Below are 19059 nucleotides of genomic sequence, written 5' to 3'. Positions count from 1 at the left end.
TAATTTTTACATTCGTGTGGTGTCCTTTAATATTAATAGTGGCGATATTTCGCTTAAAATTGTCCTTAGGGATAAAGAAGTTTACACACTCTTTGTCTCTTTAGCACATATTAGATGACATATTTATAGACACATAATTGTGATATGCGAGCGTAGTAAATTATTTCACGAATTTATCTGTTGTCTACTTAATTTTTTCACAGATATATTGTCATGTAACCCTTTCATGTATTTCTCGTCGCCTCAGAAACAAATCGCACGCAAGCTCAAACCGAAGGCGCAGAGCGATAAATCCGCCAAGGGTGGAAGCGGCGCGCCGCCACAGAGACGCGCACGCGGCGGAGGGAGAGGAGAGAAGACGCGCGCACCCTCGAGTAACCTAGAGAGAGCGCAGCTTGCTGATTCCGCCATGGAGAAGGCTCTCGTGGAGCGGCTGGAGGCGGCGGTGGCGCGCCTCGAGGCCGCCGTTGCCTCCGGCGCGTCGCTGTCCGCTGCGCCGCGGGACCTCCTCGGGGACGGGCTTGAGGCGGCTGCGTCGGATCCGGCGATCGTGGCCTACGACGAGTTCGTCGCCGGGGCTGTCGGTCGCCTCACCGCCGCGGGCGAGAAGATTGGAGGGAAGGTGCTCGACGTCACTAAGGTCCTCGCCGAGGCCTTTGACGTCGCCAAGGACCGCCTCGTCCAGGCCAAGCAGCTCCAGGTACGGGGCGCGGCTACTCTCCTGTGTCCTGCCTTGATCTCTTCGTTCTGGATGTGCTCGGCGCGTAGATCTCCCGGTGTTCCGTACTGTTTGTGCCAATTTGATGTTCGCCTGGGGAGGAATCTTGCTGGAATGGCTGATCAAGCCGAGATTTGACGGAGATTTTAGGATTTGGTATTTTTGCTGATCGGCTGATGCCGTTCTGCTGAAGGCCTGGCGCGGTTTCTACGAGCATTGTTGAGGGATGACGTGCTTACATGTTTATTGATAACATTTCTGTAGACAAATTACTGCATACACTTAGAGATCTGAAAAACGCGATGTCCATTCTTAACATCAATGAGCAACTTCTTTTCTTAATGTTGTGCAGAAACCGGCATCAATGGCTGATGCACAGGATTTCTTTAAGCCACTGAATGATGTTATTGCAAAAGCCATTGCGATGACTGAAGGAAGGAGGCCTGACTATTTCAACCATATTAAGAGTGTTGCCGACAGCCTCACTGCTTTGGCGTGGGTTGGCTTCTTAGGAAAGGATTGTGGTTAGTAAAGTTATTATGGCTTTATTAGTGGACTACCAGAGGTATACTTTGTTTGATGTTTCTTATATTCTTCTTCGCAAGGCATGAGTTTCCCTACAGCACATGTTGAAGAAAGTTGGCAAATGGCTGAGTTCTATAATAACAAGGTACAGCTTTTTTTATTTGACCAATTTGTATGTTCATATATACGGTACCTAAGGTCACAAAATGTGCCAACTACAAAGTACGATCGGAATGCTCAAGGTTATGTCATTCCAGAAAGGGATGTTAGACAATCGTTGACATGATGGGGATGATGTTATTCTTTCTTCAAGCAATCTGTATCACTCAAGTTTCTCGGAAACAATGTAGTTCTGTTACATGCATTTGAAGTTGAAGTGTCTGCCATGATAAAATGTGTTCCTGCATCTAATATTTTATTTTACTGTTAACCTGATTAAAGAAGCCAACTACTCCTATGAAAAACAGACTAGTAGATTTCTTACCATTTTTTCCAATGTCCTTTTAGAGAACCATGCATACTGCCACAAAGAATTGCAATATCCTATTCATGCTGCCACTATGAAATTTAAAGTAGTTAATGATATGAAATGGACTAGAGTGACATAGATGTAATAGTTGTCTTCACAGAGAGAAGCTTGTATATCGGCTAATCTACCTGTTAGTTTTGGTTAGAGTATCATGTTATTTGAAGTGGAGCATCCGGTGTAGTTTGTCTCACAATTATGATTCCTGCATCAAAGTAGTTGAGTACACAATGATATTAAACATTAATCTGAATTATCTCATTCAATTGCAGAACCATATGGATATGTATACTAATTTGAAGCATGTTCGTTAATCTTCCTCTTAGGTTCTTGTGGAGTACAGGAACAAAGATCCTGACCATGTCGAGTGGGCTAAAGCTTTGAAGGAGCTATACATGCCTGGCTTACGGGATTTTGTTAAGAAATATTATCCACTTGGTCCTTCCTGGGGTCCGGTTGGAGGTGCACCTGTTTCCCAACCAAAGGCTGCTGCGCCAGCTCCTAAAGCACCAGGGGCTAAAGCTCCCCCTCCACCAGCTCTACCTTCAGCACCTCTTTTTAGCACAGAGAAATCTCCTAAATCTGCACAGCCTAAAGAAGGAATGTCAGCTGTCTTTCAGGAGATTAGTTCAGGCAAAGCTGTGACCACAGGTAGATGAAAACACATGATTTATTTATTAATGAGACTTTTTGTTTGTTCTCAATTCTTGACGGCCCTATTATTGTTGTGCAGGGTTGCGAAAGGTTACTGATGACATGAAGACTAAAAACCGGTCTGATAGAAGTGGTGTTGTTAGCAGTAGCACCGCTGCTCCAGCTGCAACTCCTGAGAAGACTCCTCGTGCAGGGTCTTTCTCCTTCAAGTCTGGACCTCCAAAACTGGAGCTTCAAATGGGACGCAAGTGAGCTTCACCATGATTCTAAAAAAAACATCTAATAGATTATTATATAGGACTTATTATATACCCAGTCAATTGGTACACCATGGGTTTGTTTGATGGCCTGCGTGGTGGCATGAACACGAGCCAGGTCCACTCATGAGGAATATCAGGGGAACCCTCATGTTTGTCTGGATAGGTTGTATCAGTGAGCGGGTACAGAAGGTGCAAGAATATTTAGGTTCTGGTAGACAAATAGCTTATAAGCCCTCTTCAAATCATGTCATGCATTTAATAATACTTAAATTATTATACAACAGAAGTATTACAAATAAAATACTACAGATATGAAGTTATGTTCAAATTTGAGTGCACTATACAATTGCATCCTACAAGTTGATATAGTTTTGTCTGATCTGAAAGAAACAAACTAGCTTCCCTCAATCTGGTGGCAGTAGTGCCTAATGGAGCTTGCATCATTTAGACATTTAGTAAGAAGGATGCAATATGATCTTCCTGTTCTTGTAAATGAACTCATATTATAAACTGTTGATTATTCTATTTCTACATTTCCCTGAGACAAAAAATGGCAGATGGGTGGTCGAAAATCAAGTTGGTAAGAAGAACCTTGCAATTGATGATTGTGATGCTAGACAATCAGTCTATGTGTATGGATGCAAGGACTCTGTTCTTCAAGTGAATGGTAACATACATCTTTATTTGGGATATATAACATGGCACATTCACCTATATTATTTCGTCATAATAATCATGAAATATTTTGCAGGTAAAGTGAACAATATCACTGTTGACAAATGCACCAAAGTTGGAGTTGTTTTCAAGGTTAGCGGGTTGGTATAAAAAGTTGGGACCAAGTTTGTCCCTGGGCGAAAAAAAATCTGTTCTATTACTGTGCCAAAAATAATTATACTTTACCATGTCTTCCAGGATGTTGTAGCAGCTTTTGAAGTGGTCAATTGCAATGGTGTTGAGGTGCAATGTCAGGTATTCAGCTTTTAAATGTAAATGCACGTACAATGTGAAGGAGTATTTTACCCGGTCCCTCTATAAAAAAAGATGCCACTTTTTTGTGTGTTCTGGGTTGCTGGTCAATCTTTAGGATTTGAACCTTTATCTATTTGAAAAATACTCTCTCCCTTTCACAACGTACAATTTTCTAGTCTTGTCTAGATTAATATGAATGCTAATGGTAATGGATTTAGACATATATACAAACTATATATATTGATCAATGGATAAATCTAAGCAAGTCTAGAAAGCCTTACAATATGAAAGGAAGGAGTATCAAATTGAGCATGCCCACAGTTTTCTGGAATTAAGCAATCTACTGGCTTCCTTTGCTTTGCCGGTCATTGTTAGACCGTCATAAGATAATTTGTGTTTCCTTTATATTATTGTTATCAGATGGTCAGGACTAGCACAGCCAACCAAGGACTAAATTGTAGGGCATTTCTGTTGAATTCATTCTTGTTATTAACTTAAAGAAATTATTCTGTCGACTTGTTTTTATTTGTTTTCTGTTATCTTGACTCCTGAGTTGTCAGGTTTTCTTGCCATTTACCATATAAACTTATGTTGTTGAATGTGAACCCTGTTAGTGATGCTACTTGCAAACGCGCTTGTAGGGTGATAAATGCTTTCCAGTGGAAAGCTAGTGATCAGGTTTTTAATCCTGGTCTTGCACCAAAAAGGGTCACTTGCTGTTCCCCCGAAAACATGGTTAGGAATCGACCTATGGAAGGTGAACCTTTGTGTATGAGGCAAGGGCCTCAAAGCACGGGTTCAGAATCCATAGGGGGTGCCTCCTTATGTAGGGTTCTTTTTCTTGTCACCGGTCTTGGGCTGTGCTTAATTGAAATACCTCGGGAGAGGTTTTCCCCCTTGGGGCTGAGTTTCTTTAGTTATGCTGTTTGTATTGCTGTCCAAAACTGAAGTTTTTTAACTTGTAGGGTACAGCACCAACAATTTCAATCGACAACACATCTGGATGTCAGTTGTACTTAAGCAAAGGTTCACTTGGAGCTTCCATCACTTCAGCTAAATCTAGTGAAATCAATGTGATGGTTCCAAGTGGTACCACTGACGGTGATTGGGTAAGATCTGATCTTATGTCATGGCATGTTGACTTCATACTGTGACTCTAATCACAAACTCTTTAGATTTTCTATTGCCTTATTTAGTACATCTATCTAGTATTTTGGGTGATATCAACTGGATGAAACCAGTCCTTGCTGAAAATGTTTGCTCATTAGATGTACGAGTTATGACCCAGGGACTTATTGGAGTATCAAACATTAGAGAAGGAATTTGCCCATGAGTTATATACTTAAATTTCAGCAACCTTATTTAGTCCGACAAAGGACCAACAGTACTATATTATATCGTCTCCTTGATTTGCGCATGATACCTAAGTTCATTGGCACATCTTGACTAATTAGTTTACCCTAATTGCATTTCGAAATGTATTTTAGGTGCAAGATTTCACCTCTTTGCTCCTTGCCTTTTTTATCAGTTTGTGGTTTCCATATGATCTAGGTGTTTGTACGCACAATAAACTGGGCAATAAAATTAGTACCTTTCATGAGACAAATATCCTTGTGAGCATAAAACTTAAAATAGTACTAACAGCTTCATCATTTCACTTATAATAAGCATAGGTGAAATGACATATTAGTAACTAAAAAATAAGTCGTGGGTAAAAACTTTTGCATACGTATTCTTACTGTTCTAAAAAGCAAATACTGTAACATAAACTGTGGTGAGAAAACCCTAAAAGTTTCTTCAAAATTAAGCTTTAACATTTAATTTTGGCATGTAAGCATAAGCGTAAGTGAAATTGTTGGGGTTAAATCAATGCCCGAGTCAATAGGCTGGCACTCTTATGTTGCAGGTGGAACATGCTTTACCTCAACAGTACATCCATAGCTTCAAGGACGGGCAATTCGTCACTTCACCGGTTTCTCATTCTGGAGCATAGCTACAATGATAATGTCCTTTATGTGTTCGTATGTGATTGGTGATTGTTGTGTGTTGAGAGTTGTAGCAGTATTTGATGTTTGTTGGAGGCTATTTGTAGTATTGGATGGTGCCTACGAGTGTTGTTTCTTCTACCCTGCTGTTCTTTTGGTTGGTGTATTTGCATGCCAGCAAGCCATTGTTGTATGTTTTCAGCTGATCATTCGTTCTGCATGACTGTCAATATACCTTGCTGTGCGGCCTGCGTTGTCAACTGGTCGCTCCTAGACCCAGTTGTGTGCGTTTCTGGCACGCTACTTGCTTTGAGTGCAGCATGCAATTGTCTCGAATATATTTTGTACACGGATGCTGTACGTTATTTGTATGTCATATGAATGGATCCTGATGCAATACTTTTACAAGGTCAACATGATTTGATCAACAAATACAGCCTCAATCCATCCAACGGACTGAGATTGTCCACGAGGGAGCTCAGATTAACAAGTACATTAACCACACGCATGCAAGGATGTGTAGCACTGAAATTGTCCTAGACGATTCAGCTGCACTATGACTACTGCAGCCAGCAGCTGCTCCCCTCGACGTCGTCGTCGCCGTCCCCGGCGCGCACAGGGCGGAAGGGCCCCCCGCCGCCGCCGAGCCTGGCTGCACTGGAGTCACCTGCACCAACGGAAGCAATGGCTCAGCTTCGATCACTGCAAGGGCACTAAAAATTAGAGCTTTTTTAAGGCTACCCACCTGAGGCTGCTGCCCGGGGATCGTCGCCGGCGGGGGGCTTGCTAGAGCAGGCGAAGGCCTGACCGGGAGAGTCGGAGCTGGCGCTGGCGCCATGGCCGGTCCAATGCCGGCGGTGCCGTTCCTCATCAGCCCCGTCGGGTACATCTCGGCGAGGGTGGTGGTCTGGAACAGCCCGAACGACTTCTCCGACGGCTTGCCGGGCTTGAGGTCCTCGTCGTACATGGCGAACAGGTACGTGTCCACGGACTCCCCCGGCACGCGCGGCGTGCCCGCCATCGACCGGAGGTGCGACACGAGGCCGGCGACGAACGCGCGGGCGTTCTCCGCCGTGGCGCCCGCCTCGTCCGTCCCGCCGCTGTGCGGCCACCCGGTCTCCGCGACGACGATCTCCACGTCCTTGTACCCCTTGGCATCGAGCGCGGCGCGGACGGCGTCCACCTGCGCGTCGAACATGTTGGTGTAGGTGAGCCCGGAGCCGGCGTCCGGCCGCCCGGCGTTGGGCTGGAACAGGCAGAAGGCGAGCGTCTCCGGCCGCGGGTCGCTCTGGTACGCGAAGTAGGGGTACGGGTTGATGAGGAACGGCGAGCCGGTCTTGCTCAGGAACGCCAGGAGCGGGTCGAGCGCGGCGGCGAGCTCCGGCTTGAACACCCCCGAGGAGGGCGGGTCGGAGCTCGCGAGCACGTCCATGGCGTTCACGGTGGAGACCTTCACGCTGGAGTTGGGCGGCAGCGCGGCGTAGATGTTCTGCAGGGCCGGGACGAGCTGCGATGCCAGGGACGTGTCGGCGAAGAGGACCTCATTGCCGACGGAGACGGCGGAAACCGCCGGCGACGACGTGGACGGTAGGTGTGCGGCGACCCAGGCGGCCGCCGCGGCGGGCGAGGACGCGAGGTTGGGGATGTCGCCGTTGGCGGCGCCGAGGAGGAGGGAGATGCCCGTGCCGGCGAAGGCGGAGATCATGGCGGGGTCGGTCCCGTAGAGGCGCACCTTGCTGATGGTCGTCGACTGGAGGAGGCGCGCGGTGGCCGTCGGCGGCGGGAGGTTGTCGGCCACGTCGCCGTAGTTGATGCCGATGAAGGACTGCGGCGCTGCATATATGAATCCGTAATGCGTGATCAGTAAAATATTTTTTTTCTCGCGCCAAAACATGGACGACCATTCTACTTCCCCATTTCCCATCAATTTCACCGAAAACCCAGTTCAATTTCACATGAAACAACCGGTTGATTGTTTGGCATATTTACCAACGAAAACTAATTTGTAAATAATTTTTTTATAGACAAATTGTTGGCGATTTAAAAAATCAAGGCTAAATTTTTTTTTTGTAAAAGAACCATAAATTTAAAATTTTTTCTTATAAACATAAGTGAAAATAAGTGAAAAGATCATATCCAAATATCGCACATTTCAAACGGATACTTAAATTCTGCAGACTGGAGTGGGCTTCAATAAAGCCTCAAAATAAATGCTCCTTTACATAAATTTTATAAAAATGTGTAGTAGTACTTCAGCCCTTCCATATTATATGAGATTTTGATTTTCTCTTTATAATGTTTGACCACTCGTCTTATTAAAAAAAATTTAAAAATATTAGTTAGTTTAATTATTATCTTATTTATTATTAAAATTAGTTTAAGTACCTCTTATAAATTTTTATATTTGCACTAAATTTTTAAATAAGACGAGTGGTCAAATAATACAAATAAAATATCAAAATCCCGTATAACGTGGCACGGAGGTAGACAAAATGTCAAAATCAAAAATCCACGGAGGGGGTAGTTTAAAAGAACTAAAAGTTGTACAATACATGCTGAACAAGACAGATCCTTTTGTAGTACAAATCAAATAGCCTCAGCACTAGGCATTCTGTATACTGTATCAGTTCTCATCACTGCACAACGCCTGGTGTCACTGTCACATAATGACACGAGGCCCAATTAACGACTGATCGTCTTCATGCAGTTGAGAAAGATAAGAGCAGAAATGTGTACGGACTCCGAAATAAGATTATTTTTTTCGTGTCCAACCGTTTGATCATTTATTTTATTTAAAAAATGTGTAAAAACTTAAAAAAATTAGTCACGCATAAAGTACTATTTATGTTTTATCATCTCATAAAAACAAAAATATAAATCGCAAAAAGTTTTCAAATAAAACGAATGGTCAAATATTAGACACGGGAGTTTCTGTCCACGCATTAGCATAGCATGTTCATTCCTTTCGCTATCGTCCTTTCTAGCGACTTCTATCCAACAGTTAAGAAACAAGAGGAATAAAAAAACAAGACTCTTCACAACTCCAGGCAAAATAGATTACGAACAATGAAAAACTTAGAATTAAAGACAGAGAAACTGTGGAAGATTGTTCATGCTGGAGCTATCATCCGACCTACCAACCAAAAATCAGCTAAAAAAACTCCCATCACAGCAACAACATGATTCAGAGTTTCAGACGAGTGGCTAGCAGAAGCAAACATGGCGAGAGAGCGAGAGAGAGTACCAGAGAAAGGAAGATTGATGAGCTGCAAGAATCCCCAGGAAAGAAGAAGAAGAAGCAGCCTCCTCCCTCCCATCCCTCCCTCTATCTCAGAAACCCTCCCCTGCAGGTTCCGTTCTTGCTCGCTCTCTCCGTCTCCGGGTCCGGGGTGTTGCAGCGAGTGGCTTAAGCAGCTAAGGTTGCTTAGCGTGGTAGGAAATGGCCATGGGCTTCGCTCTCTTCTGCTTCAAATCTCTGTGCAAACCAATGAAATGATTAACGCCCTAAAGTCGGGTGTCACTAGAGAGAAAAAAAAAGGAGGCACAAAGCAAGAAGGGTCCAAAGCGGCTAAGCTAAACTGCAAAAGCCTTCTCCACCTTCCTTCCCGTTTCCTGTTTGGAAATGGGGAAGAGGCAAGCTGACGAGGACTGGTAAGCTAGCACACACCAGCACCAGCACGTTTCGAAAGTGTTTAGGCTGCTAAGATTTTAGTGTTGAATCTAATCTTTTGGAGCTGTTTAAAGATATAAACAGCTAGATTAACTGCTATATGTAAATGAAAATATTGTTTTCTAAATGTGATAAGAACTTTTATATATATAGATAATTTTTACGAAACATATCGTTAAATATTTGAGAACTGTGTCCATAAAAATATGGAGTCTATAATTAAATTAGAACGAGTATAATAGGTGATGTATGCAGACTCTAAAACTTATCACGTCATATTTATGCTTATATGGAGGAGAGAAAAAAACAGGCTATAGATTTACCTCTAGCTGTAGCACAAGCTTTAAGACGTTAGGTATGTATGAGAGATGAATCATACGTACATTGTTAATGTAGCATATGTTTATATGTAAACATTATATATAGTTAACTCTATGTTAATTCTCAATGACAAAAGATTGTAGAGTTAGGAGTATGTTGACCTTGCTCTTATTAGAACGGAGCTTGCGAGAGAGGGGCGTTCCCGGATGGCCGACGCGTGTTGCCGTGTTGGCCACAATTTCAGAATGGGATCCTCTGCATTGGAGAACAAAATACAAATGTGCTACAGTAATTGTATTTGGTATATCTCTTGACTCTTGGATTAAATTAGATGTCTGAGATTCAGCGCTATAGTTATTGCTACAGCAGTAAACAGTGTTTTCACTTACTGTTGCTATAATGTTTTGTGTATAGTTCATGTTATTGATTTACTGTTCTCCTCACATAAACAGTGCTCTCCGGACCTGATTGGATGGTCGAGATGTCAACACCGCCGGTCTATTAAGGTCTCCTAATAGCGACTCTATCTTTGATTTACACAGTTTTTTTTTTAAAAAAATATTTTTAAATAATTATTGTATTTAAGTTTGGTAAAGTGGAATACAAATACATTAAATTTATAGTAGTGAACAAATACATTAGGTATGAAAAAGTGAAGAGCATTTTAATTTTCGTAAGTTTGTATAGTTATATCAAATTAATTTTTTTGAAAGGGAGGATAAGTGTATTTTGGCTGCTTCCTTTTCCAGCGTATTACTATTTTTTTAACGTTACCACATGGAAGTTTATTATCTTATTTTTATAACGTAGATTTTAAATTTTTATAGCAATTCATCGCTTACACTATTAAATTACTTAAAAAATAGAAAAATCAGATATTTTTTTATTTTTCATCAACCAAAATAACACCGTGTTTGCTTTGGTGTGATAGCCTGAATGAGTCGTAGCGACGTGGCATTTTGGAGAAATTTTTTTATTAAATAACCTTTTTAGAAAGTAATTTTATTACTAAATCATCGGGTAAATTTTTTCTAAAACTGAATCTTTTGGCCAGCCAGTGTTGGTAGCGTGGTATAACAACGCTGCGACGTCGCTGGGTCGGTATGGCATGTTGTGACAGTCTTGCCACGCCAATGTCATGTCACGCCACCGATAACAGCGTAGCAAGCCGTTTCTTCACGCTAATGTTGATGGCGTGACCAAAAAGTTCATAGGATAGAGGTATTTTTTCCGGAGGTTTAATAGTAAAATTATTTATTAAAAGTTTAGAAAATTAAAAAAAATTCTATTTTGCAGTAGGCGAGAATGAGATGACGAGGTCGTCGTGGCCTCGTGGGGCACACGTCCCACCGGCCTGCCCACCTACCTGCCGGCGTGTAGTGAGTGGCGTGACATAACGATTTTGCGGCAAGGCGATGGGCGAGACGAGACAACACGTTTGATGGGTTTATTGTTACATTATCATTGGAAGAAGGACAGAGGCCGAAGAGGAGAAGTGCGTGATGATGAATGTACGACGTGGGACCACCTTTTGTCTCTCTTTCAGTTTTTTCTCTCCACCGTGAGATACACAAACACGTGCTGCAACCTACAAGCACGTCACTCGCGAGTAGGTTTATAAAAAGTGCGCGATTATCACAGTGAAAACACGATAGCCGGCTATGGGTTCAAAAAGTATTTAAAATAATTTAAAATAATTATGATCAAATTTGATATAGTTTTGCACTGTTCAACCAAGAATATGCCGGGTACGGCTCAAGGAGCACTTTCCCGGATCGGACAGAATGTTCAACCAAAGGTTGGAAAGTGGACGCGAGGGGATTCACTGATGGCTTATGATAGAGTCCATCATAGGCTTTATCTTAAGCCACCTCAGCAGAAAGAACTTCTCATACAATACAATAGATAGTCTTTCAAACTGACTCGTCATAATTACAAGCTAATTTATTTCATGTTCGTATTCTATCTAATCAGCGTCTTTGATTAGCGTCAATACATGTATAAAGTTGAGCTCTTTGTACGTGCCCTTATGGAGTTTTTCGTATACAGATTCTCCTTTGGACCTTGTTCGGTTAGTTGGGATTTAATCCCCAAGAGGAATCTATCCCAAGGGGGATTAGGTGAACCCCTCCCATGTCATCTAATCCCTGTGGGGTTTGAACCCCAACTTTTTCATAATCCCTTTCATAAAAATATACATTCGTTTTTTCATGGATTTACAGAAAGTAACATGTTGGAATTTTATATATTATCACACAAGATGACCGGATTTTTTCACAGCAACGATAGAGAGGATTAATTCTTCACCCAAGACAATAGAAAAATATCCCGAGATAGGTCGAGGTAGAACCCTGACCAGGTTTAACCGAACAGTGATTTTTCTATGGGCCGAGAATTATTTCACGGGTAAAAAATCCATAAGGGTTATGACCTAATCTCGCTCAATCCCACTCCAACCAAACAAGGTCTCAGTGCATTTTAGCTCCTACGTGACGTAGAAAAGGGGAACAATCCTGCATTTCCATTTCATGTGTTTGTCTCAGGGCGGGACGGAAGAAAGCCCAGCGCAATCATGCACTGCCGTGGATTAATAAAGTAGGGTGAACTGGTGAAGTATGTGTAAAGGGTACATGGGATATTCTAGGAGACTGACGGTGGGCCCATCTACCACTGTCCTCACTAGTGCCCTCAGTATACTTAGGGACTAAGCATACCGAAACCATACCACAGTCCAATCATTGGCTCCAGGTATTGGAATTACCAATTCAAGCAAATGAGCTATGCTATACCCTCCAACTAGGAAGTATAGAACCATGGAACTTCTTATAATACTAGTAGCATTCCCTGCATAGTTTGGTTACCAAAGCAGGTAGACATCTCAAAACCAACTTTCTTACTCTGGCCCTGCTGGAAAGGCTTTTTTGGCCTTGCAAAATGAAACGCAGCAGAGCTGAGACAATAACACAAGGGATAATTTAGGTCAGATTAGAAGCACACTACTACACCTCCTAGTAGTCTAATGGTGCAAGGGCAACTCCCAGTCAGTAATTAATTACTTGGGGGGATCAACACAAAAGGGTGGTGTCATCAGCACAGGTCGAAGAGACGAGGCACCTCGTCGGCGGCGACCGGAAAAAAGGCTAGCTGGTGAGCGCTGTGAGCATGCCGCCGCCGCTCTTGGTCGGCACCACCACCTCCCAGCCGGGCCCCTTCAGGGGAAGGAGAGGAGCAGCGTCGGCGTCGGCAGGAGGGCCTGTGAGGTCGCTCCGGTCCATCACCTTCACGAGGTCCTCGTCGCTGATGTCTGTCTGGATCATCCTGTCTTCGGCGCCCTGCTCGTCCCTGAGCAGAGCCAGCAACTCGCCCTCCTGCACAATCACAAGAAATGGCAGCAACCATCAGAGTGCATTTTCTTGGTGCGATGTCTTCTTGAGTGGCAGGACAAAAGGTTGTTATCTGAGGATAGATGGAACACTTACATTTAGAACATTGGGTTTGGCTCTGTCTTGCTCAAACTGCCCCTTCCCGATCACCACATGCTCCAGCCTCAGCTTGCCAAATGCCTTCTTGATGATCCGACCCTGTAACACCACTTCGATGAGCTACCCAAAGGGAGTAGCTGAGCAATGACCAGAAGATAAAAAATATCATTCAGCACACCTCAACAGAATGTGATGTCGCCAACCGATAGACGTGGACTGGGCGACTTTGACCGATCCGGTGACACCGATCCATGGCCTGCAAATCCATCTGAGGATTCTGCAAAGTGATGGCAAAAGATTAACAAATCACATGTAAATCAGCTAACGCAGGGTAAAGTGCTGCACCTGAGCGTAGCAGTAGCTACATGCCTACAATATGAATATTTCAAACAGGTAGATGACACGCCAAAAGCATCTTGTAATGTACTTGCTATAATATGAATATTTCATCAAAAGAAGTACAATATATTACCCAGTCACTATCATATAGAATACAGGTATCAGCTGAAGTAAGATTGATACCAAGCCCACCAGCACGTGTGCTCAGAATGAAGATATTCATGCTGCTGTTCAAGTCATTAAATTCTGCTATCTGCAAGAGAATAGTGCACACAAATTGTGAGAACAGTATAAGACCAACACGGATGTTAAAAGGCAACAATGGCGAAAATTGAGACTCCTAATTGTATTTTAAGATTTGCAGCCAACCTATATGCTTTCAGAACTTTCCAAATTGTGAGAACAGTATTAGACCAACACGGATGTTAAAAGGCAACAATGGCGAAAATTGAGACTCCTAATTGTAATTTAAGATTTGCAGCCAACAAATATGCTTTCAGAACTTTCCAAACTAAAAAGAAATATGTATATTATCATGTAAAAGAGACAATGTAATTGGCACAGCCCAGTTTACCTGTCGCCTCCTCTCTTCCAACTTAACACTACCGTCAATTCGGCAAACCTGAAGACCTTTTGTTTCCAAGTAGTACTCGATGATGTCCAAAACTTTTGTCCACTGTGAAAATATTAGAACCTACACACAATACCAGTTGAGGTCTGTAAGATTTTTCTTATCTTAAAAAGAAATCGAGCTAGCATTTCCACTCATTTACTCCCAGAATAACACAGAATATCCCAGAATAACACAGAATAGGAGAAAAAAGGATGAACCTTGTGCTTTCGTGAAAGCAGCAAATTTAGCAATCTGTTCAATAGCTGAAATTTGCCACATTGTTCCATGAGCTTCTCAACAGGTGGATACAGGCCTACACAGAGACAAAAAAGCAAAAAAAAAAAAGTTAGGAAACAAGCACTTGAATCAATTGATAACAGATGCCCAATGTAGGAACCTGTTGAGTCATACGCAGACTCCAAAAGATCAGGATGGTTGCAATTTTTCCTCAGCTGAATTAGCAGATTATTCAGTTTTGCCTTAATGCCAGGTTTCCGCAGCACTGCAATAATCCTCAGCACTTGTCAGATTGACTTTTTAGGTCTACAGGAATGCATGTAGGAGACTAGGTGTACAAACAACCATACCAATTTCTGATTTTTCATGCAGGTATTTATCAAATGTTTGTTCAACCAAGTGATTCTGGATTTGTTTCTGATGGTCGGTCATGTTAGCATAAATGATTATCTCTTTCTTTCGTGGAAGCATCTGCTCTACGTCCTCCTTCATCCGTCTTAGAAGGAATGGGCGCAGTATGGCATGGAGCTTTGAAACAACATTCACCCTTCTCTTCTCTTCACTTTCCTCTTGTTGTTTTTCACCTCCTTTTGCAGAAAAATCAAACCTGTAAGATAGACATAAGGCCAATGGAGGCAAAAACAAATCAATTATTATGCATAGGGTGCCAGAAAAGCAACAGTATATTCTTTATAGCAAAAAGATTGTTCAGACATATTATAGTAGCAAAATATACATCTAATAGTCAATGGCGGAGACAAGAAAATATAGCATGTCAGTAAACATCATATGAATCAGTAGAAAAAACGTGGAGAATAAATTACTGCTAATATTACAATGGCACATCAGCAGACATCACATATCAAAAAATCATGCATAATCATACAGCACATAGTGTATTCAACTTACAACATTTCATATCGACACAATGAGGAAAATAAATTAAAGCTATCAGTTAAGAGTATCGACAAACTAATGCAATAAGTTGATGGGAATTGAAGTGAAATCACAATTAAGCAGTTTAAGAGATTCTTTTATACTGGTCTAACCAATATGCTTGCTCTCAAGGCCCAGACAGATTCTGACAGATTTCTTGAGTTGATGATAAAAAGATTAATGATTAAGCTGGTTATGGGAATGAAAGCCTGACGAGAAAATACTCAGCTGGTTATAGGAATAAATGCATGACAAGAAATTCTTCAACTGTATTGTATGTGTACTTCAGTGCTGACATGCGAGACTATTAAAGTACAAATCACACTTATGAAGGAATAAATGGGAAAATGGCAAGTATCAACTAAATGAATCATACCATGATTCAAATTCCTGATGAGATGAGAATATATCAGGCAAAATGAAGTTCAACAGCGACCACAGTTCTGCAAGATTATTCTGAAGAGGTGTTCCTGTCAAAAGGAGCTTATTATCCATTGGCAAGCGCTTTAACTCCCTTAATAATAAGCACTTTGAATTCTTTAGCCGATGCCCCTGGAAAAGCACATGGAAGTAAAATGTAAATACAAAAATAAGACAGAAAACCATAAGGATGACTTATTCCAAGGATTCTCCACTTACCTCATCCACAATAACATACTTCCACTTATAGTGAGCTAGATGTTTTGCATCTGACATAGCCATCTCATAGGAAGTTACAATTAATGGAAAATCCGGCCCTGTAGATTTAGGCATGAATTTTCTCCTTAGCTCTGCCCGCGCTGCTTTATCTCCATGATAAATCAAACCAGTCATAGATGGAACAAATCTGAAAGCAAGCAGTTTCACTTAAGAATATGAACGAGGGATAGTGAAAGAACAATGTTGATATGTTACCTTGAGATCTCATTAACCCAGTTTGAGAGAGTGGATAGAGGAGCAATAATCAGGTATGGACCATGAAGACCCTTCCCCTTGAGATGGGCAAGAAAACCAATCGTCTGGATTGTTTTCCCAAGGCCCATTTGATCAGCTAATATCCCATTAAGCCCATTCTGCCAAAGTGATATTAACCACTTAACACCCTTTATCTGGTAGGACTTCAACTTCCCGCCAGTCATTAGAGGAACAAGTCTGGCTTGCTCCTTTTCCCACCTCTCTTCTTCAGTGAGAGTACAGTCCTCAGGTGAGCAATCTTCACGAGATCTTGTAAGCATGGCTGCGACTGCTTTCTTAGCCTTCTTCTGAACAACATTTTATTTCGTTAGTAAGAAATGAAAGGTTTGATTGGATTTTTTTATCTATGTACAAAGCTAGTTGCTGCACTTATACAGATCACTTATCAAGATATCCACTTTAAGAATATGATTGATCCTACGCTGAATAAGTGTTCAGGATCCTAGATGAATATAAAACAAGCTAAAACAACTCATAACATTTAGCAGAAAACAATATCCCAATGTCCAAAAATACAAAGCACATGTTAAATGTTCCTTCATAGTTTATCCATCTATCTTCAGCGTTCATAAGTAAACACCCATACAACTATACTTATCTCTTATTAGGATGATATTACCAGCATATATTCAGCATGTTCTTGCTTTAGTACCCTCCTAGTTCACTACAGAACAGTCAAAAGGGCCTTGTTGATTGATATACTGATCGCAAACATTTGCCACAAACCTGTCTCCAGCAATTAAACCCTACAAAAATATCAATTGGTCCAGAGGAACAAAGAGCAAATGTCTTGTGGAAAATCTTAAACATCGTTTTTATTATGATCCTCTAACAGTGTGCTACTGAATGAAAGTTGAGTAAATATTGAAAACTGGCAACATTACTGCTATTAGAAATCCAGATGAGCAAAATCAGCATCTGTATTGTTCATTAATTCAAAATACAGTGAAACAAATGATGTATGAAGCCACTCACATCATTGTACTTCGGTGCAGAAGTAGCTTTCCTCTTTCTGCCACGCCCATTCTTCTTCTCTTCGACTGGCTCCTCTTCAGCTTGAGTTTCAACGCCCTCCACCTTACCCAACAGCAAAACCGTAAACAGAATAATCAACACAAACGTGTGCATGGGTATCTGTATATGTGGGAGAAATACATACATCTGCAATCGTCTCCATCTTCTCAAGTAAAAATTCTGAATATAGCTGTGTCTGTGACAGCAGCTCATCCAACTTGTTAAAGCATGCATTAGGATCAAAAGCAACCCTTGCAGCCTCTTCCCTCTTTCTCGCCTCCTCTTCTTCCTCAACCTTAACCCGCTCCTCGTGCAACTTGTCTTCCTCCTCCTTCATAGCATCCGTGATGAGGGATGCATCACCATTCTTGGCCTCAAGGTCAATTGGTAGAGATGAAATTGCATCCACACAATCATCAGCTTTTTCCTCCTTGACTGGCTCCAATAACTGTTCTTCTTTCTTCGCCATCTTCACCGGCACAGTGAGAGGTGGCAAATCACCGTTGTTGGGTGCAAGTTCCGCAGGTAGCGCAGAACTTGCATCCACAAAATCATCACCTTTCTCCTCAACAAGCACGTCAGCAAGCTCCTCCTCTTGCTTAATTGCCTCGACGTGGTCTGACACATCCCCATTCTTACCTTCAGAAATCTTCCAACAACAAGGGCGCAATGTAAGGCCAAAAACCAATGTGCTTTGCGAACTGCTAAGGTGAAAAACAGATCTTGAAAAAAAAACATCATAAATAAATCACCTCGTCCTCTAGAACGGATGTCGGGGAGTCCGCGTTGACAGTGGCGACGGCGACGGCGTCAGTGGCCGGGACTGCTTCCACCTTCATCCCATTCGCCACGGCGACCACCATTCCTTCCATCATAGGCCACCTCCAAATTCAAGCCCTGGCCGAACACCACAAAAAATCAGCGATCTAAAACGCTAACCCAACATTCCGCAAATCTGTCAAAGTCCCCCCAAACAAGAAGGCTAAAACCCTAACCCGTCTCCGAAAAAGACTAAACTAAATCCACAAACTAGCAAGTCAAAATACGAGAAAACTCGCGAAAAAAACAAGATTTTTCAAACAGGGTAAAGATCTTCCCCCACACCCAAATGTACCGTCTTATCAAGAAACATTTTCATCCCAAAAGGGAGAAATACCAAAATATTTCCTTCAACAAAAATTTCCCATCCAATCCAATGATGAATCAACTAACAATAAAATGGTACGGAAAATCACCTTGCTATCCGCCCGATGCCGCCCGATTTGACACCTGAACCTTGCTATTGCTCCTCGTAGAAACACCGAACAGGCATTAATCCGAAGAAGAAGAAAAAAAAAAGTCGATATTTGACGGACGGCGAGGGTTTGCAACTCCCCTGAGGGGAGGGCTTTCAGGCGGGAAAGTGTGAGGAGAGAGGATTCCCGAAAAACCCTCGATATTGTACTTATTTACGGTGATGCCACGGAGGGTATTCCACCCACGGGCTGGGCCCACGTCGTCAGTGGGTGGAGCGGCAGGGGCATTTCCGTACTTCATCCTGCCGGGGCCGTTCAAACTGCGTAATTGCGCGTGCAGTGGGCACATCCCACGCAGACTTTTAACTCACTGACACGGTGGGGCCCGTATAAGTTGGGCCCACACGTCGGTGACTCGGTCGTATGTTGGAAGAGCGCGTTGCGTGGGGACGGTGGCTCGGCGATGGGGAAGCACGAGCACCCGCTGCCTGCTTGCCTGCCTCGATCCCTGCAGAATAGAAGCAGAGCGTCACGTAGACCTGGTCCAGTGGTCTCTCGGGGAAGCCGCCGTATAAGAGGGACGGAGGGAGGGGTGTGCTTCGTGTCAGGGTCCATGGAGGA

The 19059-nt window shown here is 42.6% G+C and overlaps 3 protein-coding genes across 5 annotated transcripts; 1 reads left to right on the top strand and 2 right to left on the bottom strand.

Moving 5' to 3' along the window:
* The first annotated feature begins 254 nt into the window (after positions 1–254).
* LOC102719367 (cyclase-associated protein 1) lies at positions 255–6013 on the top strand. Its single transcript, XM_006650451.3, has 10 exons — positions 255–700; positions 1071–1242; positions 1324–1388; positions 2096–2420; positions 2503–2671; positions 3241–3350; positions 3435–3490; positions 3596–3652; positions 4618–4761; positions 5559–6013. The coding sequence occupies exons 1-10, from the start codon at positions 410–412 to the stop codon at positions 5643–5645; spliced, it is 1476 nt and encodes a 491-aa protein (XP_006650514.1). The 5' UTR covers positions 255–409; the 3' UTR covers positions 5646–6013.
* Positions 6014–6037: 24 nt separating this feature from the next.
* Positions 6038–9317, bottom strand: LOC102719657 (glucan endo-1,3-beta-glucosidase 7-like). Of its 3 annotated transcripts, none has more exons than XM_040521709.1 (4): positions 9217–9317; positions 8882–9112; positions 6383–7470; positions 6038–6304 (listed from the first exon to the last, which is right to left on the bottom strand). In XM_040521709.1, the coding sequence occupies exons 2-4, from the start codon at positions 8952–8954 to the stop codon at positions 6116–6118; spliced, it is 1350 nt and encodes a 449-aa protein (XP_040377643.1). In that variant the 5' UTR covers positions 8955–9112; positions 9217–9317; the 3' UTR covers positions 6038–6115. The 3 variants fall into 3 exon arrangements, with proteins under 3 accessions (XP_040377643.1, XP_040377644.1, XP_040377642.1); XM_040521710.1 differs by having other exon boundaries at positions 9235–9303; XM_040521708.1 differs by lacking the exons at positions 8882–9112; positions 9217–9317 and having other exon boundaries at positions 6383–7572.
* Positions 9318–12261: 2944 nt separating this feature from the next.
* LOC102719575 (ATP-dependent DNA helicase DDM1) lies at positions 12262–18546 on the bottom strand. Its single transcript, XM_006651697.3, has 15 exons — positions 18439–18546; positions 17956–18100; positions 17349–17852; positions 17165–17266; positions 16130–16476; positions 15875–16061; positions 15612–15787; positions 14650–14906; positions 14460–14564; positions 14281–14375; positions 14024–14143; positions 13583–13702; positions 13289–13387; positions 13108–13209; positions 12262–12996 (listed from the first exon to the last, which is right to left on the bottom strand). The coding sequence occupies exons 2-15, from the start codon at positions 18076–18078 to the stop codon at positions 12769–12771; spliced, it is 2565 nt and encodes an 854-aa protein (XP_006651760.2). The 5' UTR covers positions 18079–18100; positions 18439–18546; the 3' UTR covers positions 12262–12768.
* Between the last annotated feature and the right edge of the window lie 513 nt (positions 18547–19059).

Source organism: Oryza brachyantha, chromosome 3 (assembly GCF_000231095.2).
Source record: "Oryza brachyantha chromosome 3, ObraRS2, whole genome shotgun sequence".
Classification (NCBI taxonomy): domain Eukaryota; kingdom Viridiplantae; phylum Streptophyta; class Magnoliopsida; order Poales; family Poaceae; genus Oryza; species Oryza brachyantha.
Note: the sequence above shows the minus strand (reverse complement) of the source record. Positions and strands in the feature narration are given on the sequence as shown.

Coding starts and splice junctions, on each gene's coding strand:
- LOC102719657 (XM_040521708.1), bottom strand. CDS start 7,561: ATGGGAAATGGGGAAGTAGAATGGTCGTCCATGTTTTGGCGCGAGAAA. Junction 6,305..6,382: donor TCCCCGGGCAGCAGCCTCAG/GTGGGTAGCCTT, acceptor CCGTTGGTGCAG/GTGACTCCAGTGCAGCCAGG.
- LOC102719367 (XM_006650451.3), top strand. CDS start 410: ATGGAGAAGGCTCTCGTGGAGCGGCTGGAGGCGGCGGTGGCGCGCCTC. Junction 1,389..2,095: donor CTGAGTTCTATAATAACAAG/GTACAGCTTTTT, acceptor TCTTCCTCTTAG/GTTCTTGTGGAGTACAGGAA. Junction 3,351..3,434: donor CTCTGTTCTTCAAGTGAATG/GTAACATACATC, acceptor AATATTTTGCAG/GTAAAGTGAACAATATCACT.
- LOC102719575 (XM_006651697.3), bottom strand. CDS start 18,078: ATGATGGAAGGAATGGTGGTCGCCGTGGCGAATGGGATGAAGGTGGAA. Junction 17,853..17,955: donor CATCCGTTCTAGAGGACGAG/GTGATTTATTTA, acceptor TGTTGTTGGAAG/ATTTCTGAAGGTAAGAATGG. Junction 14,376..14,459: donor GTCTGCGTATGACTCAACAG/GTTCCTACATTG, acceptor GTCTCTGTGTAG/GCCTGTATCCACCTGTTGAG.